The 26,435-nt window shown below is 42.9% G+C and overlaps 1 protein-coding gene across 1 annotated transcript in view; it reads left to right on the forward strand.

The window, feature by feature from the left end:
- Window positions 1–518: 518 nt before the first annotated feature.
- Window positions 519–26,435, forward strand: part of RAB11A (RAB11A, member RAS oncogene family) — a 93,079-nt gene continuing 67,162 nt past the window's right edge. The window contains exon 1 of the mRNA XM_078683024.1: window positions 519–655. Within this exon, the coding sequence (XP_078539150.1) occupies window positions 616–655 (40 nt within the window). The 5' untranslated portion in view covers window positions 519–615. The remainder of the gene's footprint in view (window positions 656–26,435) is intronic.

The following is a 26,435-nucleotide window of genomic DNA, read 5'->3' on the forward strand; positions in this document are numbered from 1 at the left end:
GGACAATCCAGATTAGATTAAAAGAAGATGTATTTGTATCAGAGGAGCAACAGCCGTAGCTAGGTAGCACACAAGCTAGGTGCTTTTCAGAACGTATTCTACAAGAACACGGATGCCTTGACCCAATCGTGATAAAGTGTTACACGTGATATTTACATGTTACTCAAACAAAAGAACACTAAAAAACGATGAAACGTCATGCATGGTCTAACTGGGAACTTGGTGACTACGGATGGGCATCTAAAAATGGGCTTTATGGAAAATAAAACAAACGCTGGGACACACAGCATGAAACGAAATAAAAAGTTAATGAAATCCAAACGAGATATGTGCTGGAAGTAAAGCCTGCGTAGCTGAAGGGCACCACAACTCCGTACAACCAGTTCGGGGACGCTACAACATTCGCCCCTTGTGACATTTGCGACCCGTTCCAAAATGGCCAATCTTATGATTTCCTTTTTGACTTGTTCCGGGATAGACTGGGATTTACGCCGGATGTAGCACTTCGAGGCATTTCCGGGTTGTGGGCGGGTCCGGAAGTGCAGTAGCGGGTGCAGGGCGGGGCTGTTACCGTTTCACTTCTCCGGATACAGAGCTTAGAACAGAGCTGCAGTCATGGGAACCCGAGACGACGAGTATGACTACCTTTTCAAAGGCAAGTGGGGGTATTGATGGAGACAACCAAATCTACACGTATGGTTATCTTCTCCTTAAGAAGATGTGATTGTTAGTGTAAATAGGGTGGGAAATTGCATAGAGCAAAGGGTATTGACTCTTATTCTGACTATGGGTAGGTTGGATGGGTCTGTTTGGCTGATGAGAATAATCTGTTCGAAGGGGTGGGAGTGAAAATGGCAGTCTGTCACTGGGCGCACAGAGCAGCTACTGTTACTGTCGCTTCAGATGGTGCAATTCCTTGCTGTAATGACTGACGTTTTAGAGTCGGTGAAGTGAAAAGGCACCTACCCACGATTTGTGCTCCTATTCAACCAGGAAGGAGGAAATGAGGTACTGTAATAACGAGTACTAGCATTATATTTAGAGGGACTGTAGATGCCCCTTTTTTTCGGGCCAAAGAAAATGTCTTAACTGTCCATTTGGTGTGGTGGGCGATCGGCTCTTGGCCCAAGTATATCATCTTCGGGTCTGTTGGAAGTTTCTGGTAATAAAATTAGGTACTTTATTGATACAAAGCTAAATGTATCACCGTGTGATAGTTGAGGAAATAGGGGCTGGGACGTGGGGAGTGGAGCTCTGGGACGCCCTGCTCTGCCTATACAGCCCCCACCTGTCTACTCCAAAGTAACAACCTTCAACTTTTCGTCAGGGGTGGTAAGCGCTATTTAAAAGCAATTTAAACCTCCCGTGTCCGGGTGACGTTTTAAACAGAGCCCCGTTGTGTGAGGCAATCAGACCTAAGCTTGAAACCTGTTCTGTGAAGACTTTCCAGCTCATCGCGTTAATGTGCCTAGTCATTGTGTGATGAGGTGTGAATCCGCGCGAGTTGACAAGTTTGTGTATAGTTATAGATGGGTACCTATTGTTTGGTGCTTATTTTGTACTCGCGCCTAAGTGACAGCTCCCCACCAAAAATATGAACGCCCCCTTTAACTATGTTCAGCCGACCCCTGCTTTTGGGAAACATTAGTATACGTTTAGTTCATTACTTATGCGTTTCTAAAATTGTGCTTTGACAATAGAACATGAATTTTGGCGGAGCCCTAACTATCATGTAAGTTCAGCCTTAAAAGGATAGTGGGGGGATTTCTGACTTTTGGAGGCGGACCCGGGTGTGTTTCTCTGAAGCGGCAACGCTTCACCTTTTGGCTGAAGAGGAGTGTCTCCAGCATGTTTGGGCTGGTTATCGGACTTAACAGCGTTTAATGTTTCGGGGAAGGCTCATCTGACTCAGCAGGGCCGGGCGAGCAGTGACAAATTGCAAATACTTTCAAATTGGACAATGCTGCGCACCGTTTCCTCTCATTTCCTCGCGTGGCACGGGAAATTGACAAGGCTGTGACCTTACACCAGTCCCCGTTGTGCGAGAAGGGTGGGCGGGTGAGGGCGAGTTCCAGGGGGCCTACTGACTGGGTTCGTGTACTTTGTCGGCCCCCCTCAAGTTTCGTTGCTCCACTGGTAGATGGAGGGCACTGTCACAAGTTGAGTCTCTGTCTTGTATGAGGAGGATACAGGTACCAGTTTAAGCGACTGATGTTGTCATCTCCCCATCCACAAAGAGATCGAGCACGGTCCGGATCGGGATTTGGGCAAAACTGCATGGACTGAGAGGCAGAAGAGAATAATGGGAGGTGGCATGCACGACACTGCCTTTCTTTACTTTACTATATTCGATGTTTTCCAATTAAGATCATAAAAATACAGAAAACAGAACTACAACAGCAACAACAATCAATATACTATCCCTATTCATGTTAGTACAAGAGTGCCCGAATAAAAAACCCATTATAAATTCCACATACATGTACACCTATGATCATTGACATTATATATTAAAATAGCGGGTTACCAAAAGTCGAGTTACATCTAGATAAAAGGTTAAAAAAAAGTCCATATCCTACTTATGGGCCCATTTGTTCCTTTTTTTTTCTGCATGCCCATAAGATTGACGCTAGTGAAAAACAAACTAAAGGATCAGAGAAAGATTTAAAAAAATAGAATGCAGCCCGACATAGTTTAAAATTATACCATTTTAAAATCGGAACAATGAATTACTTTATTTCCTTCAGATAAAAAAAACCCTGAAAATTAGTAAATGGAGGTCATTTTGAGGAGATTGCATATCACAAGGGCACGGGGTCAATTAAGAGTGATTGAACTTTTTCCCCGGAAACCCTAGCATTAATTAAATTCAAATGGAATCTAAGTAAAATACATTTCTGCTCAGATGGGAATATCTGCTAGAAAAAGTAGCCTCCATTTAGCATAGGTGGGGTTAATTGGTACATGAGGACCGACTGTTTACAATAGTTCCTGTTTACAATAGTTCCTCTCCCTACAGGTATGTCGAGACCGCAACATAAATGTATCAACTCTAGACATCTTTCTACAGGCAGTTGGGGTCTTACAGCCCCATAGTGGTCAGCTCCACTTCTACATAGTTCAGCCACCTGATCCTGCTGTGGTTTTCCATTTTTAGGCTATCTCTTATTAGATTTTGAATGAGGGTCACCGTATCCCTACGCCATATGGAGAGCCACAGTAGGAGCGGGGCTAATTTAATGGAGTCAGTGATATACAGTTTCCCCAAATCCATGTGAAATACATAATTTGAAATAGATTGCAGGAGGGAAACCAATGATTTAAAAAATATGGACTTGATAGTTTGAAATGAGTGAGTAGGTGCCATGCCCCATACCGCCGCCCCATAGGTTGCTGCCGACTTTGCCTTGGCATGATAGATATTGTTAATAGAGACTATAAGTTGTGGCCCCCAACTTCTTGGAAAGGCTTTTGTCGCCGCTAGACTCCTCTCCATTCCCCTTCCTTCGACGAGCTGTGACCTTGATTGTTTTTTATCAAAATGTAACCCTAAATAAGGGAACAACCCGACCACCTTAATTTTCCCATAATCAATATTAGGTGCAGTGTTTTCTCTCGTTTACCCGCCCCAGCAACCATTGCAAGTGATTTCAGCTGGTTGACTTATAAATCCAGCGAGTACATTAAGGCTGCATAGGCTGATATGGGGCGTTGGAGACCTAGCCCCTTTCTGGCCTTCAGAACGGCATCATCAGCATAGGCCAGAATTGGCAGCCGGTGGGAATCAGATACAAGGACGTCCAGAGTTGCATCCCCAAGGGCTTTTTCAGCACCGTTCGTGTAAATGGATAAAAGGAATGGAGCGAGGACGTAGCCTTGCCTTACCCCACCCCCCCTTGAGATCTTGATTGGGGAGGTGCAGTCCCCGTTTTTCCCATAACTTACTTGTGCAAAAGCGTCAAAATACAATTGACGAATGAAGTTACTTGTAGCCTGATCTATCCCCAAATCTTCCATTTTATACCAGAGCTTGGAGTGGAACACATAGTCGAATGCTGCTGATAAATTCATAAATGCAAGATAGATTTTCCCACCCTTTTGCTCTAGGCTATTCATGCTCTGTGAAAGGTTCAGGCAATGGTCTAAGATGCCCTTTCCGCGCTGGAACCCATATTGTCCATGCATTAGTATCTTCCTATCTTGCACCCAGATCTCCTGCCTTGATAGAAGGACCATAAGTGTAGCTGTTGTATCTATGAGCGCGATTGGCCTGTAGTTCTTGGGTTTCCCATATCGGCATTTTTATGGATCTGAACGATTACGCTGGTACCAGTGTGAGCGACAGATGTTGTCATTATCTCTCCATCCACAAAGTGATCGAGCACAGTCAGGATCGGGCTTGTATTTGGGCAAAACTGCATGGACTGAGAGGCAGAAGAGTATTAATGGGAGGTGGCATGCACAACACTGCATTCCCTTCACCCTAGTTCCTTTACGTTCCTCACTCCCTCCTCCAAATACCACAAAAATAAACGCCTGGATCAGTGCTTGAAATGCATTAAAAGTTATGTTAAAATTACCAGTAAATCACACGTTTACCCGTATGTGTTTTGGCTCTGTTTCAATTTGCTGAGGTCTGACGACTAATTTGAGTTAGGCTGTAAAGTCCATAGTTGTTAAAAAGCCTTTCAGAGCTTTCCTAAAAGGCCAAATGTCTGAAATAGACGTGATATGTGCTGGAAGGGTATTCCACAGCTTAGAGACATTTACTACTAAGCTTCTTCCTCCCCAGGAAGTAGGTCTAAAATTGGGGACAGTAATGTTTTTTGCGCTGATCGAGCACAGTTGTCTACGAATGCGGTCCCATTTTTATCTTTTTTGCAGGTATCCTGGCCTGTGCTATTTAGTGCCTTATGGGTGATGCACAAGGCCTTTAAAGTCATTTTCTGACTGACAGGCAGCCAGTGAAGTTTGCGTAATGCTTATCTGGCCGAATGGTATTTAGGAATACCTTGTAGCATGCACGCTGCAGTGTTCTGGAGGAACAGGAGTTTACGGAAGAATTGCTGTTGAATGTTCAGGTACAGGCAATTACAGTAATCTAGTTTGGACATGACTAAGGCTATCTCAACTGTTTTCCGTAAAGTCTCTGGAAGGTAGGGGAAATTTTTTTCTGTTTTGATAGTGTAGAATGCAGGGGAAATGATGGCTTTTACGTGGTCGCCTTGTGTAAGCTTACTGTGTACTTGAAATTGCAGATTCCTTACTGTTTTTGCCGGTACTGGAGTATTACCAAGTTCTTGAGGCCACCAGTAAGGGTATCAGAAGGATGTGTCTTTGACAAAGAGGACTACTTAAGGTTTTCCTGAGTTTAATTTTAAGGCAGTTTTTGACTCATCCGTTCGATGACTCCCAACATACGGTTACTAAATATATTATTGGTGTTCTCAGTGTTACTGGCTAAGGAGATGACAAACTGGGTGTCGTCTGCATATCATATAAGAGAGAAACCAAAGGATTTGTTTAGACTGGCCAGTGATTTAATATACACGTTAAATAACATAGGGGGTCAGTGAAGACCCCTGCAGGACTCCACAAGGCAGGGAGAAAGGGCCCGATTCAAAATCTCCGGATGGCACGGTTTGTTCCTGGTCACTAAGAAAGGAGCTTAGGAGGGCTAATGCTTTCCCTTTGATTCCTATCTCAGCAAGGCAATCAATCAACACATTGTGGTTGACCGTATTGAATACCGCTGAGAGATCAAGAAGGATAAGTGTGGTTTTCTCCCCTTTATTGAGGGTAGCTTTAATCTCTTCAGTGGCTATGATAAAAGTGGTTTCTGTACTGTGACTGCTTCTAACCCAAATTGGGTAGGGTCAATGAGTTAATTGTTGTGTATAAAAGTAGACAGGTGTTGATTCATTAATTTTTCTACTATTTTAGCAGGTAGCGGAATCCTTGAGATGGGGGCGTTAACTATTTGGGTTTTGCGGGTTTATGTTGTTTAAAAAAAAAAATTAAAGTAAGGATTGATACTTTTTCCATTGTATAGGGAAGTGACCAGTAGTGAACATAGTACTAAAAATTTTCACTTGGTCTGCATTAACATCAGTCGCCATTTTAACAACTGACGCGGAGGGGGCAAGGGTATGTAGGGGAACCTGATTTAGAGGAGTTTATTCATGGCTTCCTGTTCATTTTTAAGAGGAGTGAATTTTGTAAATGTCACAATCTCTGGTATAGGGTCAGCTGAGATATTGTCTTTTAACTCAGACTTTGTGTAGAACTCTTTACACTTTTTGGAAAAGGAGCCAATGTATTACAGCAGGACTAACTGTTTTCAGTCGAATTCATACAGGGAACGTTAGTGAATTTACTAACTGTCAAAAACAGCTCTTTTGGACAATTAACATTTTTTTGAATGAATTAATGCGATTTGTGTCTAACTCTATTACTGCCTTGTATTTAGGGAGATACTATTTATATATTTCCCCCTCTGTGTTGCTAGAGTTCATTCTCCATTTGCGTTGTCGTCTCATACGTTTTTGTTTCTGAATTACAAGTCTGTCTGAGAATCATGGTGTGGACAGTTTCCCTCTGATTCGTAGCTAGCCTCCCAGGTACCAGGGCAGAGACTATTGAGCTGAGCCTATCAGAATAACTAGCAATTAGCTCTTTTAAGTTAATAGTTTTAAGTGGCTTAGATTCAGATAGAAGCTGGTTAAATTGATCAGCCTGAATTTTATGCCATAACCTGCACGCTTGAAGAGTTTGAGGAACTCTAGTCCTGGTGTTTTTTTGGTCCTATTTGATTTCAGAGGATCTCGCACTGTGGTCTGATTATGCTAGCAGTAGATTATTAAGGATAGTTAAGGGTTGTTTGTATAGATATAGTCAAGTGTGTGGACTGCCAAATGGGTGGGGGCATTGAGCCTTTGGGTGAGGCCAAAGCAGGACATCGTCTCCTTAAGTAACTCTGTGTCTTTCTTCATTGAGGCCTCCAAATGGAGGTTAAAATTCCCCAAAATGGAATATTCTGGGTGTTATAGGCAAGGATCCAAAAGTGCAGTAGCCTCTTGCAAGAACGTATTCTAGGATCCGGTGGGCAATAAATTAACATTCCCTTACTAGTCTTGGTGTTTATTTTAGTATTAAATGCGAGAGCCTCGCATTCTAAAAAATGGGTCTGGTTGGAAGGTGGCTTGCATGTAGGTGCAATAGAAAATGAATACACCACCACCTCTTTTCTGCAGCCTTTCTTATCTGTAGAGTGAGTATCCAGGGGGTACCTGAGCCTTGGTCTGCCCGTGTTTCAGTTACAAAGGTAATGTCTATATTCTGGCCTTTGAAAAAATCAGCAAATTCTGGTTTATGCTTTGTGAGAGATCTAGCATTAACCAGCGCACAGTTGGTAAACTTGTAAATACTACGTGGATGGGTATCAAACTTGCTGGTAGAGTAGTGGTGGCTGCTAATTGGGTGCTTTTATAGCTGGTAGTTGCAACTGTGGCAGGTCAAATTATTGGTGTTGGTGAAGGCGCTAAGGTTAGTTTTAGTACAGCTCATGTCCTTCCTTACCTGTGGGATTCAATGCTAGAAGTGCTTCGTAGGTATATTTCTCCGAGAACCCATAAAGTAAGGTTCAACGCATTGGCTATGGAAAGGGGATGGGATGAAGAGTGTGGAATGAGGTAAAACAGAGCCTGTTCGCATTTTTTTTTTTTTACTACTACAAAGAAATTGAGAGCAGTGACAAATTTCACAGTATAACTCTTCTGGCTTACTTACTTGGTCATAAGAGGGTTCTTGAAAAACATTTTACAAGGTTAAAGCACATGTTGCAGAGCTTTGTGTGCCAGGCAATTTTCAGGTGATCAGAAGAACAATAAGACAACTTTGGTAATACTCGTCTAGCTGGACTATTCCCATTGGATCAGGGTCAAGACTGATTTACACGTGTCTTGGTTCAAACTGAGGTGGCATCACGGGCAAAATAACGATGGACTGAGATGCATCCCAAGTAATTAACAAAGGCTGAGATTAATTTAAGCATTCCAGCTATCACGTCTTTGCATACTTTAATGCTTGTCTATTCATAGTTTTGACTTGTAAAGTAGTATATAGGGTTCATGTGCGTGCTGCAAAGTACATAATATAACATGCAGGTCACAGATTTCTATTTTAGGCAGATAGATAAGTGGGCAACTGATTTTACCATAGAGATTATTTTGTTACTTGCAGTTCATAAATTGCGGTCCTTCTAATGTAACAGTCATGAACCGGCACCAAGGAGATGCATGCAAACTGCAAGGCATGGTTTCAGAACTTATTTTTACCTTCTCAATCTGCTGTTATTTCAAGGTTGCAAAAAACTATTCGTTGGAAGCCTTATTAGCACAGACCATCTCAACTACTGCATGCCTTTTTAAATCCCGACTTTGCGTTTCCCCAGACCATGCAGCATTAACAACATGCCTACCAGTATGGGCAATATGCGACTCCTCCACCTTGTAACCCTTATTGTTGTATGTAACATTTGCTGTACAATGATTTACACATTTGTATAATGTATTGTCCCTGGATAACGTTTGTGTGAGGTAAAGCACTCGTCATCCTACATTGGCAAGAGAAGCGCTATAAAATAAATGCAAGAAATAAATTAATAAGTGCTATTTAAATCTGCATTTGTGTAATTACTCATACAGGCAGCTAAATCAGATGTTTTCACGATGCATGCATAAAGCTTGCGTACAGGAATTGAACAAAGTAAAAGTCGCTTCAAAATATTAGTTTCTCTTAAATACGTATGAAGCAATAACAAGATGTGTCTTTGTGTTCCTCCATTGCATTGGTACAGGTGTTCCATACAGCGCTCAACAAAGATGATAAACAAATAGCGGGGTGATGGCCTTTTAAATGATATAAAAGTAGTCCCTAGGTAGAAAAGGTAACACAAAATACTAAACATATCTGCAAATCAAAACAACTTTTTCAATATTTAATAATCCACCCATACATTTAATTCCAAAACAAAGTACTGCACTGTGCTGTGAACAAAGTGACATGAATGGAGTGAGAGAGGTGCTCAGGCAAAGGAGTAATACGTGTGACCAGAAGATACACTGTTTGTGTCACAATTGCATTTGCAGTGACACAGCTCATGCAATACACAATATCGATCCTTGGAAGCGTGCATGCTGCCTTTTAGGAGAGACGGAGCGGCAATAGAATTATTGCGATCGTGATGTATTGTTTTGCATCTCGAGTTTCGTTTTCTACATTGGGACCACTGTTTAATAATAATAATTACTCCAGCCCCCATCAATACATAGGGTCTTCCTTGTTTCTTCGAAATAGGCCCTTTAAATGAGGCCTTTGTTTTGTGCCCAACTTTGCTCTAAAACCTCATCATCGCCTTAAGGTTGCTGCCCTGAAAGGAAAGCAGGTAACCTGCTGTTCAGTGTTGGCAAATTACAATGTGAGAAATGTAGTATGTTTCTCTGGGGCCAGTAGTATCTTGGATGCAGCTGAATTCTCCTTCCTTGCCCCCAAAGTAATTTCCTGCTCTGGCCTGGTGCTCTGCTGAACCTCCTCAGAACCATCCTTCCCTGCAGAATATGTGGTCCTCTAAAATAAGGACGACAAGCTTATACCCTGCTTGTAGGTGCTCTGTCAGCGTCACTAAAATCATAGAGAAAGTGACTGATACCTGGAAATTAAGGGAGGGTTCCTACTGCAATAACAGAATATCAGTCACATTCTCCTGAATATGTTGGATATGGCAGATCTAAGACCAAAGCCACCTTTTCATTGCTATGAGGTAAAAGTTAGCAATATTAAATCAAATTTCACTGCCCTTATGCAAGGTAGGAGGAACTGAATTAAACATCTTGTAATGTTAAACACCAAAAACATCTATATGGAAAACACTATCTGACTATGGGTATACTGGACAATGAGTAATAGGCTATTCAATTATGCTAGTGACATCTGCAGCCCTCAGTACTATGATAAGAATCAAAATTAAATAGCACTAACTGCACAAAGGGGAGCAAGAGAGCAGCTGCATGTCTCACTGACGAGCAATATCTGTGCTTGTATGCACTGGGACAATAGAAAATGGCTATCTGTTTAAAGGAGGATGTTAAGTAGAAGAGAACATTTATGCTAGAGGCACCACAACATTCCTACGTGTTTCGGCGTATAACGCCTTGCTCATGCGTGACTGAGGTGTTTATTTGGCTTATGTCTGAATTAATCGTTTTGGAAGCAGAGTAGCAGCTACGATGTCTTATTCACAAGGAGTGCACGCGTGCTGTTTTTAGAGCATGGCGAGACGTGATATATATCTCACACACACATACATACTCATCAGTCCGTATTTGTTTGACGTGCTGAACATTTCTCTTTGGAATGTTCTGACATCAACATTGAACATAAAATAGACTGAGGCCGTTGTTTAGAGTTATGTTTGAGATTCTGGGAAGGGCATCTGTGTACTTGGGCACCAAAATAACTAATAGGGCTGTCTAGTGATGAATAGGGGCTTCCTGCATTCCAACAGTAAATAGGGCAAACTACAATCAAATTTTTTTCTTTCCTTTCTGTTTGTGCTGGGTGAAGTGAGGGGAGACAGTGCGTGATGTCTTCACCACTTTCATGATAACATCAGTTTCTTCCTATATGAAGGTTCACGAGAGGGGCGATCTGCACGTAACACCCAAGCCAGAGCTGTAGATTACAAAGAGGAGGGTGTGGAACTATTTATGCGTTTTGGTAATGAATGTTTCTTTCTTCAAAGTGGAGGTGAAGATATCTCTGTATATTGGCCTGCTCCGGGACAGTAAGTATGGCTGAGAGTTTAGTATATCTGAATTGACGGGCTCTCCGGACAATGGGTCTCTCTAGAGAAAGTGGGAACCACAGAAGTGAGACCGTGTAAAAGCATGTAATGCCATCCATGAGGACCAGTTAGGAAAACACTGATGGTATTGTCATTAAGAATCGGGTCACTTTAGGCAGGAAGCTTATATTTTTATTAAATGAGTTTTGGGGGAAAAGTGCACCTTTATCCAGTGGTGACACGTTGGTATTAATTTACTTAAATGACAGTAACCTTAATAGAAAGATGAGAACCATTCTTGAACCTAGGTTCTTCTGTTTTTGAGCTGATGGTAAAATGTTGTCTTTCCTTTGATGTGCCGACTGAGGGGTGGTCAATATATTTTGCTCAGTTGGCATAAGTTAGCTACTCAACATTATGCTTATAATGGGGGGTTTCGGACAAATTCCACCAACTGCTACATGGTGGAGGTTTTTTTTTGCACCCGGCTCACTCACATTAAGTTGGTTAGCAGGAGCAAGATATGGCACCCCCTAGCGCGATTTATAGTCTCTAAAAGGGCACCCGGCGAGATTTCTCCCAATGCAGGAGGTCGTGACCGTTCACGATTAGGAAGCTGCTGCTCAAGTAGAAAATCCACTTGAGCGGCAGCAAAATCAACTCAAGAAGATGCGCCCCCTGGTGCACCCGATTAGTGTCGCTCGCACTGATTGTTCCTGGTGATTTAGCTCCTGGTGCTAAATCACCGCACTAGGAGTGGAACCCTATTTCTGCCATTTCGCTGAATCTTGCTGCGTTTTTTGTAACTCAGCGAGTTGTGCCCACCTTCTAAAGCACAAATGCTCATTGTATGGCCTGGAGGCCACATGCGGTCTGCCAGACCCTTTCTTAAGCCCCTCCTTGTGAGCATTCCATTGCTGTTCGAAGCCTGAACTGGTGAAATCAGCCACTTTCTTGTTAGAGCCCATTGCTGTTTTTTTTAATCGAAATGTAAACATACAAATCAGTGAGGGGCACTGCAGAAGCATACAGAAGAGGAAATTAACACATTTCTCTAGCATATTATATTAACATTTAAAACCTCAATCATTGACTTATTTCAGGGTTGCTTTTCCTAAATTATTTTCTCTGGTTTGTAAAGCACACGAAGAAGAAGAAAAACAAAATATACGGAAATGTATGCTTTAAGTAGATTTCCGAATAAAACATACACTTGTTACTTCCAATCTTACTTTGTATTTATGTTTGCTCCTCCAACCACCCCCACTGATGCAGCCGCCGGTCAAACCCTAAAACTTTACCTGTGGCCCATAGTAAATATTTGTGAGTACCCCTTTCTAACGCATGTCACCATAATTGAACTTTTGCCAAAAGGCGGGCTTGCTTTTCATAGTCTATATTAAATGTAGAGCATTAATTGGTCATGGAGGTATCCTGTGAGAACAAGGAACTAATGGCGAAGTAGTCTTTGTACATGTTGGCCCATGTATGTCGTTTCAAGGAGTGTTCTTTCTTAGATAATGAGCTAGTCCAGCAGTTCTTGACCTTTTGATTGCTGTGGACTCCCACTGAATCGTTAATGGAATCCAGAGACCCCCAGCCTAAGCATTTTCTATAATAAATACAAACAACTGCCCAAATATTGGAGTGTTTACTGTAAATCTCAATCCGGTTTGGAAAAATGTTCACACTTTCAATTTTACTTCTCTATTTATTAATTTTAAAATTATTTAATTAAGTAAAACAGCAGCTGACCCCCTGAAGAGGCACCGCGGCGCACCCAGAGTACAGGTTTAACTCCGCTAGCCTTTAATCTTTTGTTGAGATATTTCTTATCCAGATACAGATAAATGTAATGAATAAACTATACCCTAGGGGTAGCTAATTGTGCATTTTTTAATTCACTGATGTATTACATAGGTGAATATTTGACAGGGGTGTGAAACTTTGTAAGGAAAAGAGCCAATTTTGGTGTTTGTAGCGTTTGTTTTTTTAACCATTGTTATTCTTGAAGGTGTCCTCTCTTTCCCCCTTATTTGCATGCCAAATTGATATAAATTAATTCGTTTTAAAGCTTGTGTTGGATTTTTAAAAAATGTTTGTCACTTGGCTCCTTCTGGGATTCGGGATCAACCTTTTTCACGATCACCAGTTCAGAGCAGAAGAGTACCTGTCCCAGGACTCTGCTGTGATACAGATAATTCGGCCACCGTTGCTGCCACCACAGAGCACTATCTGCTGTTATCCCTGAGTTTTGGCAATGAAGCAAGTTCCATCCTTATTACCCTTTTAGTAGGAAGAGGTACAGTTTTAAATTTCAGTTCACATAAACATTTAATCTCCCAAGTATGCATTGATGAACTATCTTGAAATGCCACACAGTTTCATAAATCATACCTTCCTTTAGTCTCTGCACTGTCATGCACTTTGGTTGAAGCACATTCTGTACTTGTGAGAAATTTAGTCAGAGAAACCTAAAGACTCCAATGCTTCATTGTCTTTTGAGATATTGCAGAAATTTCAAAACCCCAAAACCAGTGTTAAGTTATGGCTACTTCGTGAAAAGATTTAAGCAACTCTTAAGTGGTGGGTAAGGGGTAATGGGCTCTTAAGTTTTCTTCTGAGAGTGTCTCTGCATTGGCACTGCAACCAACCAGATAGATCTTTCTGTGTTTTATTTGTCCGTGAGTGCTTTCTTTGCCAAGTCATTCAATAATCTTGGATCTGATACTTTATCACGAGTTTAATGTCTTTGAGGGAAATCCGTCCTTGTGTTTAAACTGATCAGTTCTCCTTGGGTGCTATTTCCCATTTTACAGTTTCCAATACCTGCACACTGCTTGCTGTTTCTCAAAGGCAATGAAGACCATGACAGATCCTGTCTTTTGAACGATTTCCTATTCTTTCAACCTTTTCATAGAAAACAGTTACAATGCTTTGGTGAACCATATTGAAACCGTTGTTTTTGTAGCCCAGCGGACATATCTACTTTCTAATCCACTTAGTCATGAGCCTTCCATTTCCAGAAAACTCTGATCAGCAAGAGATTTAGTTTAAATGGAGTTAAGAGAAACTAAAGGATAGACGTAGAGCTTTTTTCAGTTTTTATAAGAAGTTATTTTCCATGCACAAGTTTGAGCAAAAAATCTGAAAGTGGGCGTTGAATTTATTTGGGAGTTTTGTAATGCACTATGTGTAACTTACTGGTTACGTCGCAGTGCAAGAGGGGGATGGAAAATCTGTCCACTCTGAAGAAAAAGTAAAGTAAGAGAACAATGTATCCACTCACTTAGGGTAAGTGCCAATCGGTGGTGATATGTTCTTAGATCTAATTTGCCCTTTTTGTTCCTTGTCGATTTGGTTGTGATAATTGGTTCATGCATTTAAATTTCTATTGTAAGTTTAATTGTCTTCATGACTGAAAACAGGATGGCCTCTGAAGGTATTTATTCCTCTTATTATTCAGTACATCGCAACCACTTCCTCAGTCAGTGGTACTAAACATTTCACCTGTGTTTGCACTGTTTTTAGTTAAACCATACAATCCACTGGAGACTTAATCCTATGGCCACAATTATAAATAATTAGATTTCTTAATTGCAAACTTAAGAACCCTTAATTGTGAGAGAATGGTTTTTCCAATACCCTAAAAGGAGTTGCTGCTACACTGGGGCAAAGAGCAAATCCACTCCTATCCCAAAACACATTTTAGTGGACCATTGCAAACCTGTTATTGGAATGTAGCACCGCTATGGCCATATACTCCGTTGATCTTTGTACGGTTCATTTAGTGAACCATATCGTGACCATGAACACAGTTGTACGGTTCATTCAGTGAACCATATCGTGGCCATGAACACAGTTTGCTACTCCAATTAGATTAAGAAGTTATATTCTCAGATTGTTTTCCCTTTGATTATCTTTGCCTATTTTCTGATGTGGCCTTTCACCTGTAACCTTTACTCATCACCCTGGGTATTTAGGTGCCAAATACTCTCCTTGGTTTCTCCTAATAAACACTTACACGTTGCTTTTGTTACAGATCGTTAAAGCTTGTTGCTTTTCATATGGCTCTTTAATAGGTAGTTTTAAGGGTAAATCACATTATTACCTAGCTCAAGAAGGTGTGAGCTTTCATTGAAAAGGCCATTGTTGTTTTACTTTTAACTTTGGAGATGTTGGGCTAATCTGTGCAAAACCTTCCAGTCCGATAGTAAAACCCAGTTTTGGTATGTTAAGTCTGTTTGGTATATGTAGTAAAATGGTGTTTCTGCCCAGCTGGTTCTCATGAAGGATGGCACTGTAGTAAGACACCATATCGACAATTGAGATGCACATTGTCACATAATTTAACATGCACTGGCAAAGCCAATAGGTCTGTCCTTGGCAGACTTGTGTAATAGTTCTATTTTTATTAAAAAATTAATAGGAAAATCATGCAGCCAACCCAACTGGGCTGTCGTATATTTGCTAAATAAATAATAATAAAATATCACTGGTGATGTTTCTTAAATACCACGCTTTTTAGTTTTGCCATGCGTTTTATTATTATTTGTGAAGATAAAAATATTTTGCCACCTAACAAGGCTGTCAAATTGCACTCAGCTACAAGTTATGTTGTCACTTAAACACTTTTGAATAGTTTAAAAAGAAGACATAAAATATATCACCATCTAACATGTCACCAAAAGTCTAGGCAAAACAAATTTCTGTTATTTAAAGTTCATATATATAAAAATGAAACTAGTTTTGCCACTGACGACAAAGGAACTGCATTTACGTGGATGTGAACAATGTGCACAGGCTTTGTGTAGTTACTTAAATTGAAGGTAATGCTTTAAATAGATAGGTACAGCCCGGTACTGAATATTTGCACTCATTTAATTTTAAAAGGGAGAGCACAGTCTGGCATGACAGCTAAAGCTCTCTCAAATGCCAGACCTAAAACGTGAACAGTGTGCTGAGGCCTTGATCTGTGTACTGCGAGTCCTATATCAGTGAGATATTATGAAAAACATTATGCAAACAGGCTGCCTGAGTGGCCAATTTGTATCATTCAATCTTTTACATCATAAAAAATAGAAATCAAGATAAAATTGTTAGCATAGAAAATCCTGTATGATTGATGAGTCAGTGAGAAAATATTGCACGTAAAATGTCACTGACGTTTCTAATGTTCATAATATTTATGCATCAATCAAACAGGATTTATATAGTGCTGCTAATCGCCCAAAAGGGTATCCAGCTGCTGAGAACCCCACTGCACGTATGGAATGAGTTAAACAGCCATGTCTTCAGTCCCTTCCTTAAGGTAGGGTGAGGCCTGAAGGTGGAGGAGGAGGTTGTTTTAGGACAGTGTAGGAGCGTCCTCCACTGTTGCTTGGACGGATGAAGGGCAATGTGAGCGAGGAAGAGGAAGACCGAGAGCAGGTGTCAGGCGGGCTGGTGAAAGCTCAGGCGGTGGTTGATGTCTGCTGGTCCATGCTTTTTCAGGGCTTTGTAGGCATGGGTCCGCACTTTGAATTGACATCCCTTGTGGACGGGGAGTCGGTGCATTTTCTTGAATGGTCGGGTGATGTGGGTCGGTTTGAGGAGGTTGAGAATGAGTCCTGGCCGCTGAATTCTGAATGGTCTGCAGTCTCTTCACGAAGTGTGTGGTGATTGCTGCTTAGAGCGGCTAGTTACGACTGATTGAGTGATGCTAAGTCATAATGCTTCATAGTACACAAGTTAACGACTGAACATAGTTGCCCTATTTGATTATTGCCTTGTAAACAAGCTCATGCATTTGGGTATGGCAAATTGCTTTCCAGTGCTGAATGTGATGTGAGAGGTTGTTTGCTCTACTTGCTTTGAACTTGTGAGAGTGTTGTATAAGATGAGAAGGGTTGCTATGCCAAGGCTTATTCTAAGGCATGGGAAAGACAGCTAATCAGTTCTTAGTGATGTTTTAGGGACCGCTATCTGGAGGCCCTGTACTTACTGAAGATGCTGCTACCTCATGGCCTGATGTCATTGAAAGGCAGCTTCTTACTTTGGTGATCTGTTCCTGGGGATATTTTGAGGTGCGAGTTGGCGCATAAAAGACTGATGTCCAAGGTTGAGTGCAGGTAGAAAATATCTCCTGTCCTCAAAAAGATGGCCGAGATATGCTCTTCGAGACCTAGCATGGATGGCAGAGACGGTACAGTGGGAGAGATCACTGTCCAGGGCTGAATATTTGGCAAGGGGGTTCAAGGTTGGTGGGGAAGTGGAATTGCAATTGCATACTCGCCAATCCTTTAGTCGTCTTTGTCAGCTGCCTCATCAGAGCCCCTTTGGATGGGGTGTTTATTTAGGTCTGAGACTTTGGTAACCCGAGAACGAGGTTACCTTCACTCAGTAAGTACCCTGTGTATTTCCTATGTTCAAAGGCCTTGGGCTTTACTCGTGTTTACAAGAATCAATGAAGCTCAGGTTTCTCCAAAATACACGTTGATGTGGCAATAAAAGAGGCAGCTGTGTAGTTGTTTGAATGTGTGTGTTTACCCTAAACACTTTTAAATGTAAATGTGATTTGAAAACTATCATCTTTCGTGTGTGGCAGAAACAAATCCTATCTGTGGTCATAATTCCCACCTCTACCTTGTGTAGCTGTCTGTTTAATTTCACTCCAGTTGTAGGCACAGGCAGACACTGCGGATAATCACATTTCTGAGGAGGAGCAACACTTTCCCAACTTTATACTGGCATCACAAAAAATATACATGTTTGTTTGCACAGTCTGCATGCGTGTTGATTCTGGCATGTATGTACTCAATATATAGAACATTTGAGGATTGAATGATGTGTTCAAACCCATAAACACTATGACGGGTACATTGCTCAACGTATCGTTTTGTGGGCGCTTTTTTACGCCAACAGTGGATGGTTTTAACTCAGCCTTTTTTTTAATTTTATTTTTTTACATAGTTAACATTTCAAGATAGATAATGCTGCCAAACCTCAGGAGGGACTGAAGTTCACCTAGTAGAGGTTGCATCACAAACTACTGAAATAAGAATTGGTGTTAATGTATCCACTCTGGCAAAATCTGTTCTGTATTCCATTCGCTGCCATGCATTTTCCAAAACTGATAAGCAGACCTCTCTTCCTAGTATATGTTTCGCACATAAAAGCTCCTTGTACCTTTGTCTGCAGCTCATAGTAGGACTGCTTTGTCAAACCCTGCCACAGACTCCTTAGTAACCTCCTTGCTGCCCTTCCAGCCTGTTTGGTTGACATGGTCATAATACTTTCTCTTGTGTGCTAGATGCAGATTTCCTACATCTCGCATAACCCTGCACCTGCTTTTTGGTGTAAGGTCATCAAGTCTGTGGACTATGAATGAGTCCCCCATTGATCATGATCCTACAGTATGCTTATTGGGACCAGTGAAAATCATTCCCATAATCCTGAGAAGATTCGCTGCAATTTTTGCACTGCAGCGCGTGGCACGGATTACCAGTCACTTATTTGCTAATATCTAATCCTGTTGTAAAATCAAGTTTTCTCTAGGATCAGGCCTAAAAAATCATTAAAATGTTAAAAGACCGGTAGGTCTAGTAACTTGAATAATCTACTCGACCTAACTGGAATGTACTTCACCTGTAAACTGGTCTAAAATTGTGTGATCCTAGGCAGATGTTTTATTTTACTGAGCAACCTTTTTCTTTATTAACACATTTGAGAGTACATTCAACTATGAGAGTTAAACATTTCTGCTGTACAAAAAACCCTCTTTTGTTTGATTAAATAGACAAAATGTTTGCTCCATGTATAGTAAGAAGCTACAATCCCCGGCTTACCGCTTAGTTCATTAATAGCATTCCCATCAGTGCAGGACCATGAATGTTTCTCAGTTCAAAGGATATCAAGTGTGCAAAAATGTTGAGCGTCACAAGAGCGTAAAGAATCGGTGCATGCTTATTATGAGATGCTCATGCAGATTTTCAAGAAACGGCAGAGTTGATGATCATGAGAAAGATGGCTCAAGTTGTTTCATTTCTGCCGTAGGTATGGGTTTGTGTCCAGAACTGAGTAATCTCATACAGCAAAGTAAAATGTTCTGGCAGATAGAGTATTGATGAGATTTTAAAGGTGATTATATACAGTAGTGATTGGTTTAATGTGAAACAGAAGAGAATCAAGGAGAAATTGATGGTTGCCCAGGCTAGGAAAATTGAGAGGTACTCAAAATCAGTTGATGAGTTCATACATGGGTTATGGTCAATCTGTAAATGCGGAAGTGAGTTGAATGACTCAAAAGAAGGTGTAAGAATATGAGATGGGTTAATGCTCCTATATAAGGTGGTGGAAGAGAATGGTGAACAACACTTATGTAAATATTTACATTAAATTCCAGATCAAAGAGAAGCACTACTTGTCACCTCTGTGGTAAAATTGCAGTTTTAGATGTATATAATCCATTAAATCTGGTAATTTTCTTGTTATCCTGGTTCGTGACATTCTTACTGCTTAAAGAATGTTATTTATCAAGGAACTCGGTTTGCTGGCACCTCTCCTTTTAATTTTTTACATTACTCCAGATAAGCTGTTACGGTAAAAATAATTGGATTTCTCTTTTTAAAAGTGAGAAATAAATGTAAATTTGGTTGTGCTTGTTATTTCACATCCTTTACTGATTGAAAGTGCGAGATATACCTGTACCCTAGATGTCAATTTCACATCAAATGACTGCAAAGCTCCTTGTGACTGGTGATAAAGTCCATAATATTAGTAAATACATGATTGAACTATACCATAGCGGGTTCATATACCAGTATCAAACAGCATTGTAAAAACGAAATTTCCTAGGTCTGGTCCCAGCAGGGCCAACCCAAGTTTTCATATTTTTTATCTAGATTTAAAAAAAATACCTGCCATTAGCATATATTGTCAGGAGATGTTTAGGTCAGAGGTCTCCAACCTTTTAAGTAACAAGAGCTACTAAATTGAGGAAAAGTATTATCCTGAGCTACTAATATTAGTGTTGCAATAGTGAACACATTGTACAAGGTTACATCAGTGACCACCTCATGCCAGTATATATGGGCAGTGATCACATTAGTGCATCTGGCAGAGTTGCTAGCAATAATCTGCCGATGGCCTTATCAATTTGGAATGCCTCAATATGGGTAACACAACAGCCATAGCTGCACTAAGATAATGTTTTTCCAATGCCACATAATTTATGCCTCAAATATCTGCTTTAAATATAACATATGTATTTGTAAAGTGCATGTTTACCATATAGGGTATCTTAGCATTGAAATAATATGATTTCTGGTTAACCAACTGAATGGTTTTTCTCTAATACACACTTTTGTTGAATTTTGGTATGCATATATTCATTCAACAGTGCAAGGTTTCTCATGTAGTAGGCGGAGTTACACACAGGAGAGCTACTTGCAGGTAGCTGGAGAGCTACCAGTAGCTCACGAGCTACTCGTTTGAGAAGCCTGGTTTAGGTATTGCTATTTAGGTGTAGGTTTATTGCAGTATAGGTAGCTTATTTAGCCTGCTAAATTCCTTAAAACTTCATAAGTCGTTTTGGAAAAGCAAAAGCTGCAAGTCTGTTGTATTTGTGCAAACAAGAACTCATTATAATCATGAAGACTTTGAAGGTGGTGTTTTTCCTTTCCTTCCGGCAGCACTCTTCATTTTGTAGTTTATCTGATTACGTTTTTGTGTCGAAATGATCAGGTGGTGATGCTCCAGGAAACTTTGAGAGTGGATTATCTGGAAAAATCTTCCCATATCTTTATTTTTCTCCGAGGGAAAATAGGGTGACAGTTGAGGGGCCTGGATACAGGTGTGATGAAATGCTTGGTGCTTTTCTTTTAGAAAAAAGTATTAATGTAATATTTATAATTGGCGTGGTTAACTCTTAGCTGTATGATCTGAAAAATATCATCCTGATATGTATTTACCTCTGTTCCCTCCAAAAAAGTTGGGTTGTGAGCCTTTTTCATTGTTGCAATAGTCAGATGTCCTTCATAGGCCTGTATGCGGAGTATCTGTGTTGTCTTTTGTCATGTGCCTTGTGCCAACAGATGAACCCGAAAGCCATCAAGGAGATGGAGGCTAAGTGTTTCATGGCTCAGGCCAGAGATCACCAACTTTGTAGGTGCCGGTTTAGGCCACGTACCAAATCAATGTCTGCCTTCTTTCCTCGTCTCTCTGTTCTCTCTGTTGTCAAAGTCCTCCAGGGAAAGGAGGAAGAGATGTCAGAAAAAATATAAAAAACATTCTGATTTTTGTTGGGGTGGTTATTAACCTTCACCCACCCATCTCCCTATCTCCTTCCTCCACTCCTCTCTCGATATCCTTTCACCCATGAGCCAGAGTTGGTGAAAATCAGTTTCCAGCACTGTCTCCACCAGTACTCTTGACAACTCCCATGCTGGTCTACCTGGTATTCCTAGCTTCAGCAACTGACCCAACCATGTTCTTACAGACAATGTTGGAGGTTTTCAGTTATGCTGTAAACCCCCTTAGAGCACAATTAGGCTCCATGGGTCCTTACAGGGCTCCTTGGGGACTTGCCTGCTGGATGCTTTGGCATCGAGCATTCCCTGGCACTATTATATTCTCCTCCTGTACCATTAAATCCTCCTCCTGCACCATATGGTTGTTCCTCTCATTTCAGCACAGTTTCAACCTCTTCTGCCTGATCCGGAGATTCCGCTGGCCCTCGTAAAGCACCAGCGAAGCGAGGCTCTACATCTGCTTGAAGAAGAGCAATGTAGAGAGGATTGTTCAGGTGGTCACCTACTTAATGTTTGGAACAGACTTTGATCTTGGCTCTCAAAAGCGCACAAGACCGAGGATGGATGTCCCTCAGCACCACTCCTTGGTTCTGATCAGGCACATGACTAGATCTAGTGCTTCCTAAATTGGCCTGTGTCCTTGTCCTGCCCCAGCGGAGTTGGCACCCTGCTATACAGTCCACAAGAGGGCTGCAGAGGATGTGAAGCCACCCCTTACCTCAGTGGAGTTTAGACTTAATATTTTGACTAAAGACAAATATTTGCATCACTTGGCCCACTGGTCACTCCTGTCTGCTACTACTTGATCTGGACACTTGTCTTTTATGTCAGACAGGTACACGCATCAGTACAAGATGACTAGGAAGGAAACTCCCTTTAGTGGATGTGGAATGTAGTTCATCCTGTTTTTTCAGTCACAACACAAGGTGCTCATTATCAGGCATCTGTGCACCTACAGGGTGGAACACAAGAAAACAGATGAAATACTTCCACCTCATCCCATAGGCTGTACTATACCCGAGGCCTGGATGATGCTTGCTCTGGTGCTTACTTCTCTCCAAGTAGTTCACAAAATAATGGTTATGAGAGTGACCAGCAGGAACACTCCTTGGTCATGTTGACTGTCCCATCCACACATGTAAAATGAGTCTGGCTTTCTGGCATTTAAGAAATTAGAAACACAGCCAGTTTGTTTACTTAGTAATTCTTTTTTGTTACCTCCTAATTGCTGGGAGTGGGTGAGCAGAGAAGGTTAGACACATTGCACAATATAGGCCCTGTGGTTAAATAGTAATTGTGGAAACTGACGTTTCCTTATTTCCCAAAACTGAGGAGGCTAGAAAATGGCATTTCTAGTACTAGTGAAGGGAAAACATGTGTTTTTCTGCTTAAAATTGTTAGTTTCTTTTGTTTGCTGCTTAGTGGTACAGAACAATTGACTGGAGTATCACATTTCCCGTCCCACAATGTGATCTCAAGCTGTTTCTTTGCGGCCTCATGTAACTTAGCTCAGTGACTTAATTGTGGACTTTTGAGGTATGCGGTTTCGACCAGCAAGCTTGGCTCAGGTTTTCATCCTCTAAAAGTCAATAAAATGGGTACCAGTTTTAAGTGGCTCATAATCATTTTATAGTAAAATGTAAAGGACCATAGCCAAAATGTAATACCCATAACAATCACAACTACTATGATGACCTTGTACTCATCACTGTGCTGAGCATTGACGCAGATGCCCCAGCTGTATTATACCGTGTTCCCCTAGCAATGACCAGAAAGGTAACCAGAACGAGGATTTGTCCAGCCCTCAAGTATTGGAGCGCTCACACTTCTGGATCTTAATACAAACAGGTGCCTCTGTGGAACATAATAATGAAACGTTACATAGCAATCATTCACTGAACAAGAGATTTCTGATTAAACACATTTCTTTTACCCAAATCACAATGCCTGTTTTTACTACATAGTTTATATGCAATTCCTTTGCCTCTAACTTTCCACCCACCTACAAGCAAATCACTTCTTAAGCAAAGGTGAGGAGGTCCTTTGTGTAAAGTGACTAGTTTGTGTTGTCACCATTTTTAGGTCAAGCCTTCCAGACTGCGCACTTTGTCTGGTTGTGAAGACCTTTTGTGGCCTTACCCAGAACTTACAGGTCCTTAACGCCCACTTGGCTTTTTCACTTACATTTGCTTACTTATTTGATTGGTTTCCTTGTCCATCGTGTGTTTTCCCCTCCTATAAAGCATAGTCTCTTTATGATCCTCTTGAGTGGCTGACGTGTGTACTTTAACGGGTCACTTTCAGGGAGCACATTTTTCTTTGACTAAGTACTCCATCATAGTCCATATGTTGTCCAGCTCTGTACCTCTTGAATTTTTAGGTCTCTCCTCTGAATGCGCATGCGCATTGAGCGGAGCGAGACTATAGGGGTTTAAACAGACTTTAACTAACTGGCGATTTGATGCTGTGCCCGTGCGCTTTTAGGTCAATGCGCAAGCGCATTGACCTAAAATGCGCGTGCACAGCATCAAATCGCCAGCCATCTGTTCCCCAGCAGCTCTTCCCGCTCCGCCCCACAAGCTTCCGCCCCACAAGCTTCCTCCAGCGTGCGCTCTGCCTCAGCCGCACTCCTCCCACACCTTTGAAGTGAAGCTTAGCTTCACTTCAAAGGCCCCTGCTGCTTCCTCATCACCGCTCTCCCCGCTCCGCCCCCTGCTGGGACCGTGTCGCATTTCTCCTCCCCCTCCCCACAGCAATGCCCTCCGTCTTGTTGGGCATGTTACGCTTGGTCTGAATTCTTCTTGCCATTCACTGATGGGTGCTACACTGCCCTTTGCAAAGGGGTGTATTTCTTAATCTACCTTCATCTCGGTATCGATGTGTCCTAAATCAGTCGGGGTCTCAGAGGGTGAGACTTGTGTGTGTGTGGGTATGGCGGGAGTTTAGGCGCAAGGGGGCCCGGACCTTTAAGGTATAAATTATAGCTTCAGATGCTGTCTTGAGTTGATACCATGCACAGTGGCGTAACGGGGGGGGGGGCTGGCTGCAGGAGAATGTTACACATGAGTCAGCCGTTCAGATGAACATGAGGAGTTAGACTTTATTCTTGGATATTCCTCGCTTGTGAGGGCCAGTTTGTGGCTTTCTCCCCCGCCCAATTGTGTGTGCTCATTATACTCGCGTCAGTGATTGACCAGTTCTTTTGCTCCCATTGTGTCGTGGACATGCCTCCCTTTCGTTAGTCTTGAGGACTTTGAACGTTTCTGCTTGTCTCAACTGTCTGTCATGCATTGACTGATGCAGTGAGTGGTACCGATTTTTAGGTTTCGCCTCGGCGAAAGCTGCGCACCGCGCAGCTTTTCGGCGCAGGCGAAATCTAATGTTTACAGTATGTGTGTGTTGTCCCGCCCTCTCTTTCCATTGGCTAGCTCCATAAATGGAGGCTAGCCATTGGAAGAGATCTGCTCGTCATTCTGCGAGCAGATTCGTGGGCGTTCCCGCGATTTTTACTCATCCCGCCCCTTTGCGATCGTCATGCGGCGGTGGGCGGTTGTTTTCTTTTTTCCAAGCTTTGTTTTCGCCATTTTTAAAGTGTCGTTTTCAGGGGTGGGTTGCGCAATGTCCCGCTCTCCGTTCCTGCCCCCCCTCCCCCTGTCCATGTGCCCGTTCCTGCCCCCCCTCCCTGCCGTTGTCCGTTCCCGCCCCCCCTCCCGCTGTCCGTGCTCCGTGTGACTGCTATTGTCGGCGGTTACTTCCCTGGCTGTTCGTTTGTTTGGAGATTGCATTAGTGCTGTACTCTTAATTCCATCTCAGGGACAGCATAGGTCTATGTTTATTTATTTACGTTCTTTTTTCCGGAATCTGTGTTTCCGAGGTTATTAGCCTTTCCTGTACTCTTCCCCCGCCCTTGTGCTCCGCCCGGCGGCCGGGTTTTGCTCCGCCGTCCGGCCGGGCACAGCCAGCCACTCTTCCCCGCCCTTGTGCTCCGCCCGGCAGCCGGGTTTTGCTCCGCCGTCCGGCCGGGCACAGCCAGCCACTCTTCCCCCGCCCTTGTGCTCCGCCTCAGGCCGGGGGCGGGTGAAGCAAGAGTGGCCAGGGATTTGGGCATGATCGCTGTGGCGGGCGTTTGAAGTCCCTGATTTGTACCCCAATGGCTGGGTGTCAAACCTCTGCTATTTCGAGGTTTGCTTTTATTGCCAGGGGTTAGCCTTGCATGAGTGTCAGCTGGATGTATACGGCGATGGGCCGGCCCGCACCTCCTCTCCTTGTGTCCCCTGTTTCTGGGGTTGTGACTGTAGCCTCGCTGCCTCTGTCATGTACACTGGCGCGGGGGAGCAGCATTGTGGCTAAGGGCCTGGAGCGGGTTGTACCTGGGGAGAGCAAGCAGTTCTGGCTCCTGCGTGTGAGCTCCCAACACCCCGTACCCCCTCCCTGGCCCCTATGGCTACCCACCTGGGAGGGGCGAGATGGACCGCGGGGTGGCAGGGAGTATGGGGGGAGAAGTGATCAACTGTACTGGTTGTCTCGCGTAGTGGCAGGTCCCGGGTTTGGAGGTCGTGTGTTCTTGCTGCCAGCTCTGCATGATGCGTAGGAGAAATGGATGTTAGTCCTCTCTCTCGGGTTGAGGAGCAACGCTTCCCAAGCCCATACTTCCCTCCTGTATAGCAGGCTGGGGCGGGGAGGGTGGCTGGGCCTGGGTTGTGTGTAATTCCTGCGGTGGCCCAGTTCATTGGTTTTGACCTGGCTTGCAGATCTGGTGGCCTCTGGTTCATGCCCGTGTCCGCTGGGCTACTCACACTGTTTTGTTGTGTCGCGTAGCTCTGCGTGTAGGCATCGACTCATGATCGAGGTCGTGGTTTCAAGCCCCACCTTATGCGGTGGGGATTTGGTGCACGTGGTGTGGCCGAGGAAGGGAGCTGGTGTCCCATGTGGGGGCCGTGCAGCGAGGAGCACAGGGATGGTGTGTCGCTTCCCTAACAGGCGTCACATCACTGGTGGTTGCCGCTTTAGGTGGTTTTCTCCGAGGTTATGGGGAGGCTTGCCCGGGCGACCAGAGCGTAGATGGCACGAGGTAGTGCTCCGCCGTCTTCATAGGGGACGATGCGCGTGGTCGGTGGGGCGTTCCACCCCCTCATCGAAGCGACCCCCCCCCCCCACCCTAAGATGCAGCGATGGCGCAAGGTTGGGGGTCGGGCCCGGCCTGACCGGTTTGCGGGCAGCCTGCCGAGGATCAGATGGTGCATGGTATGCCGTGGTTGCTTTCCCTGGCGGGTGAGACCGATACGATGCAGCAGATGGGTTGA

This window comes from Lissotriton helveticus, chromosome 3_1, assembly GCF_964261635.1.
Source record: "Lissotriton helveticus chromosome 3_1, aLisHel1.1, whole genome shotgun sequence".
Classification (NCBI taxonomy): domain Eukaryota; kingdom Metazoa; phylum Chordata; class Amphibia; order Caudata; family Salamandridae; genus Lissotriton; species Lissotriton helveticus.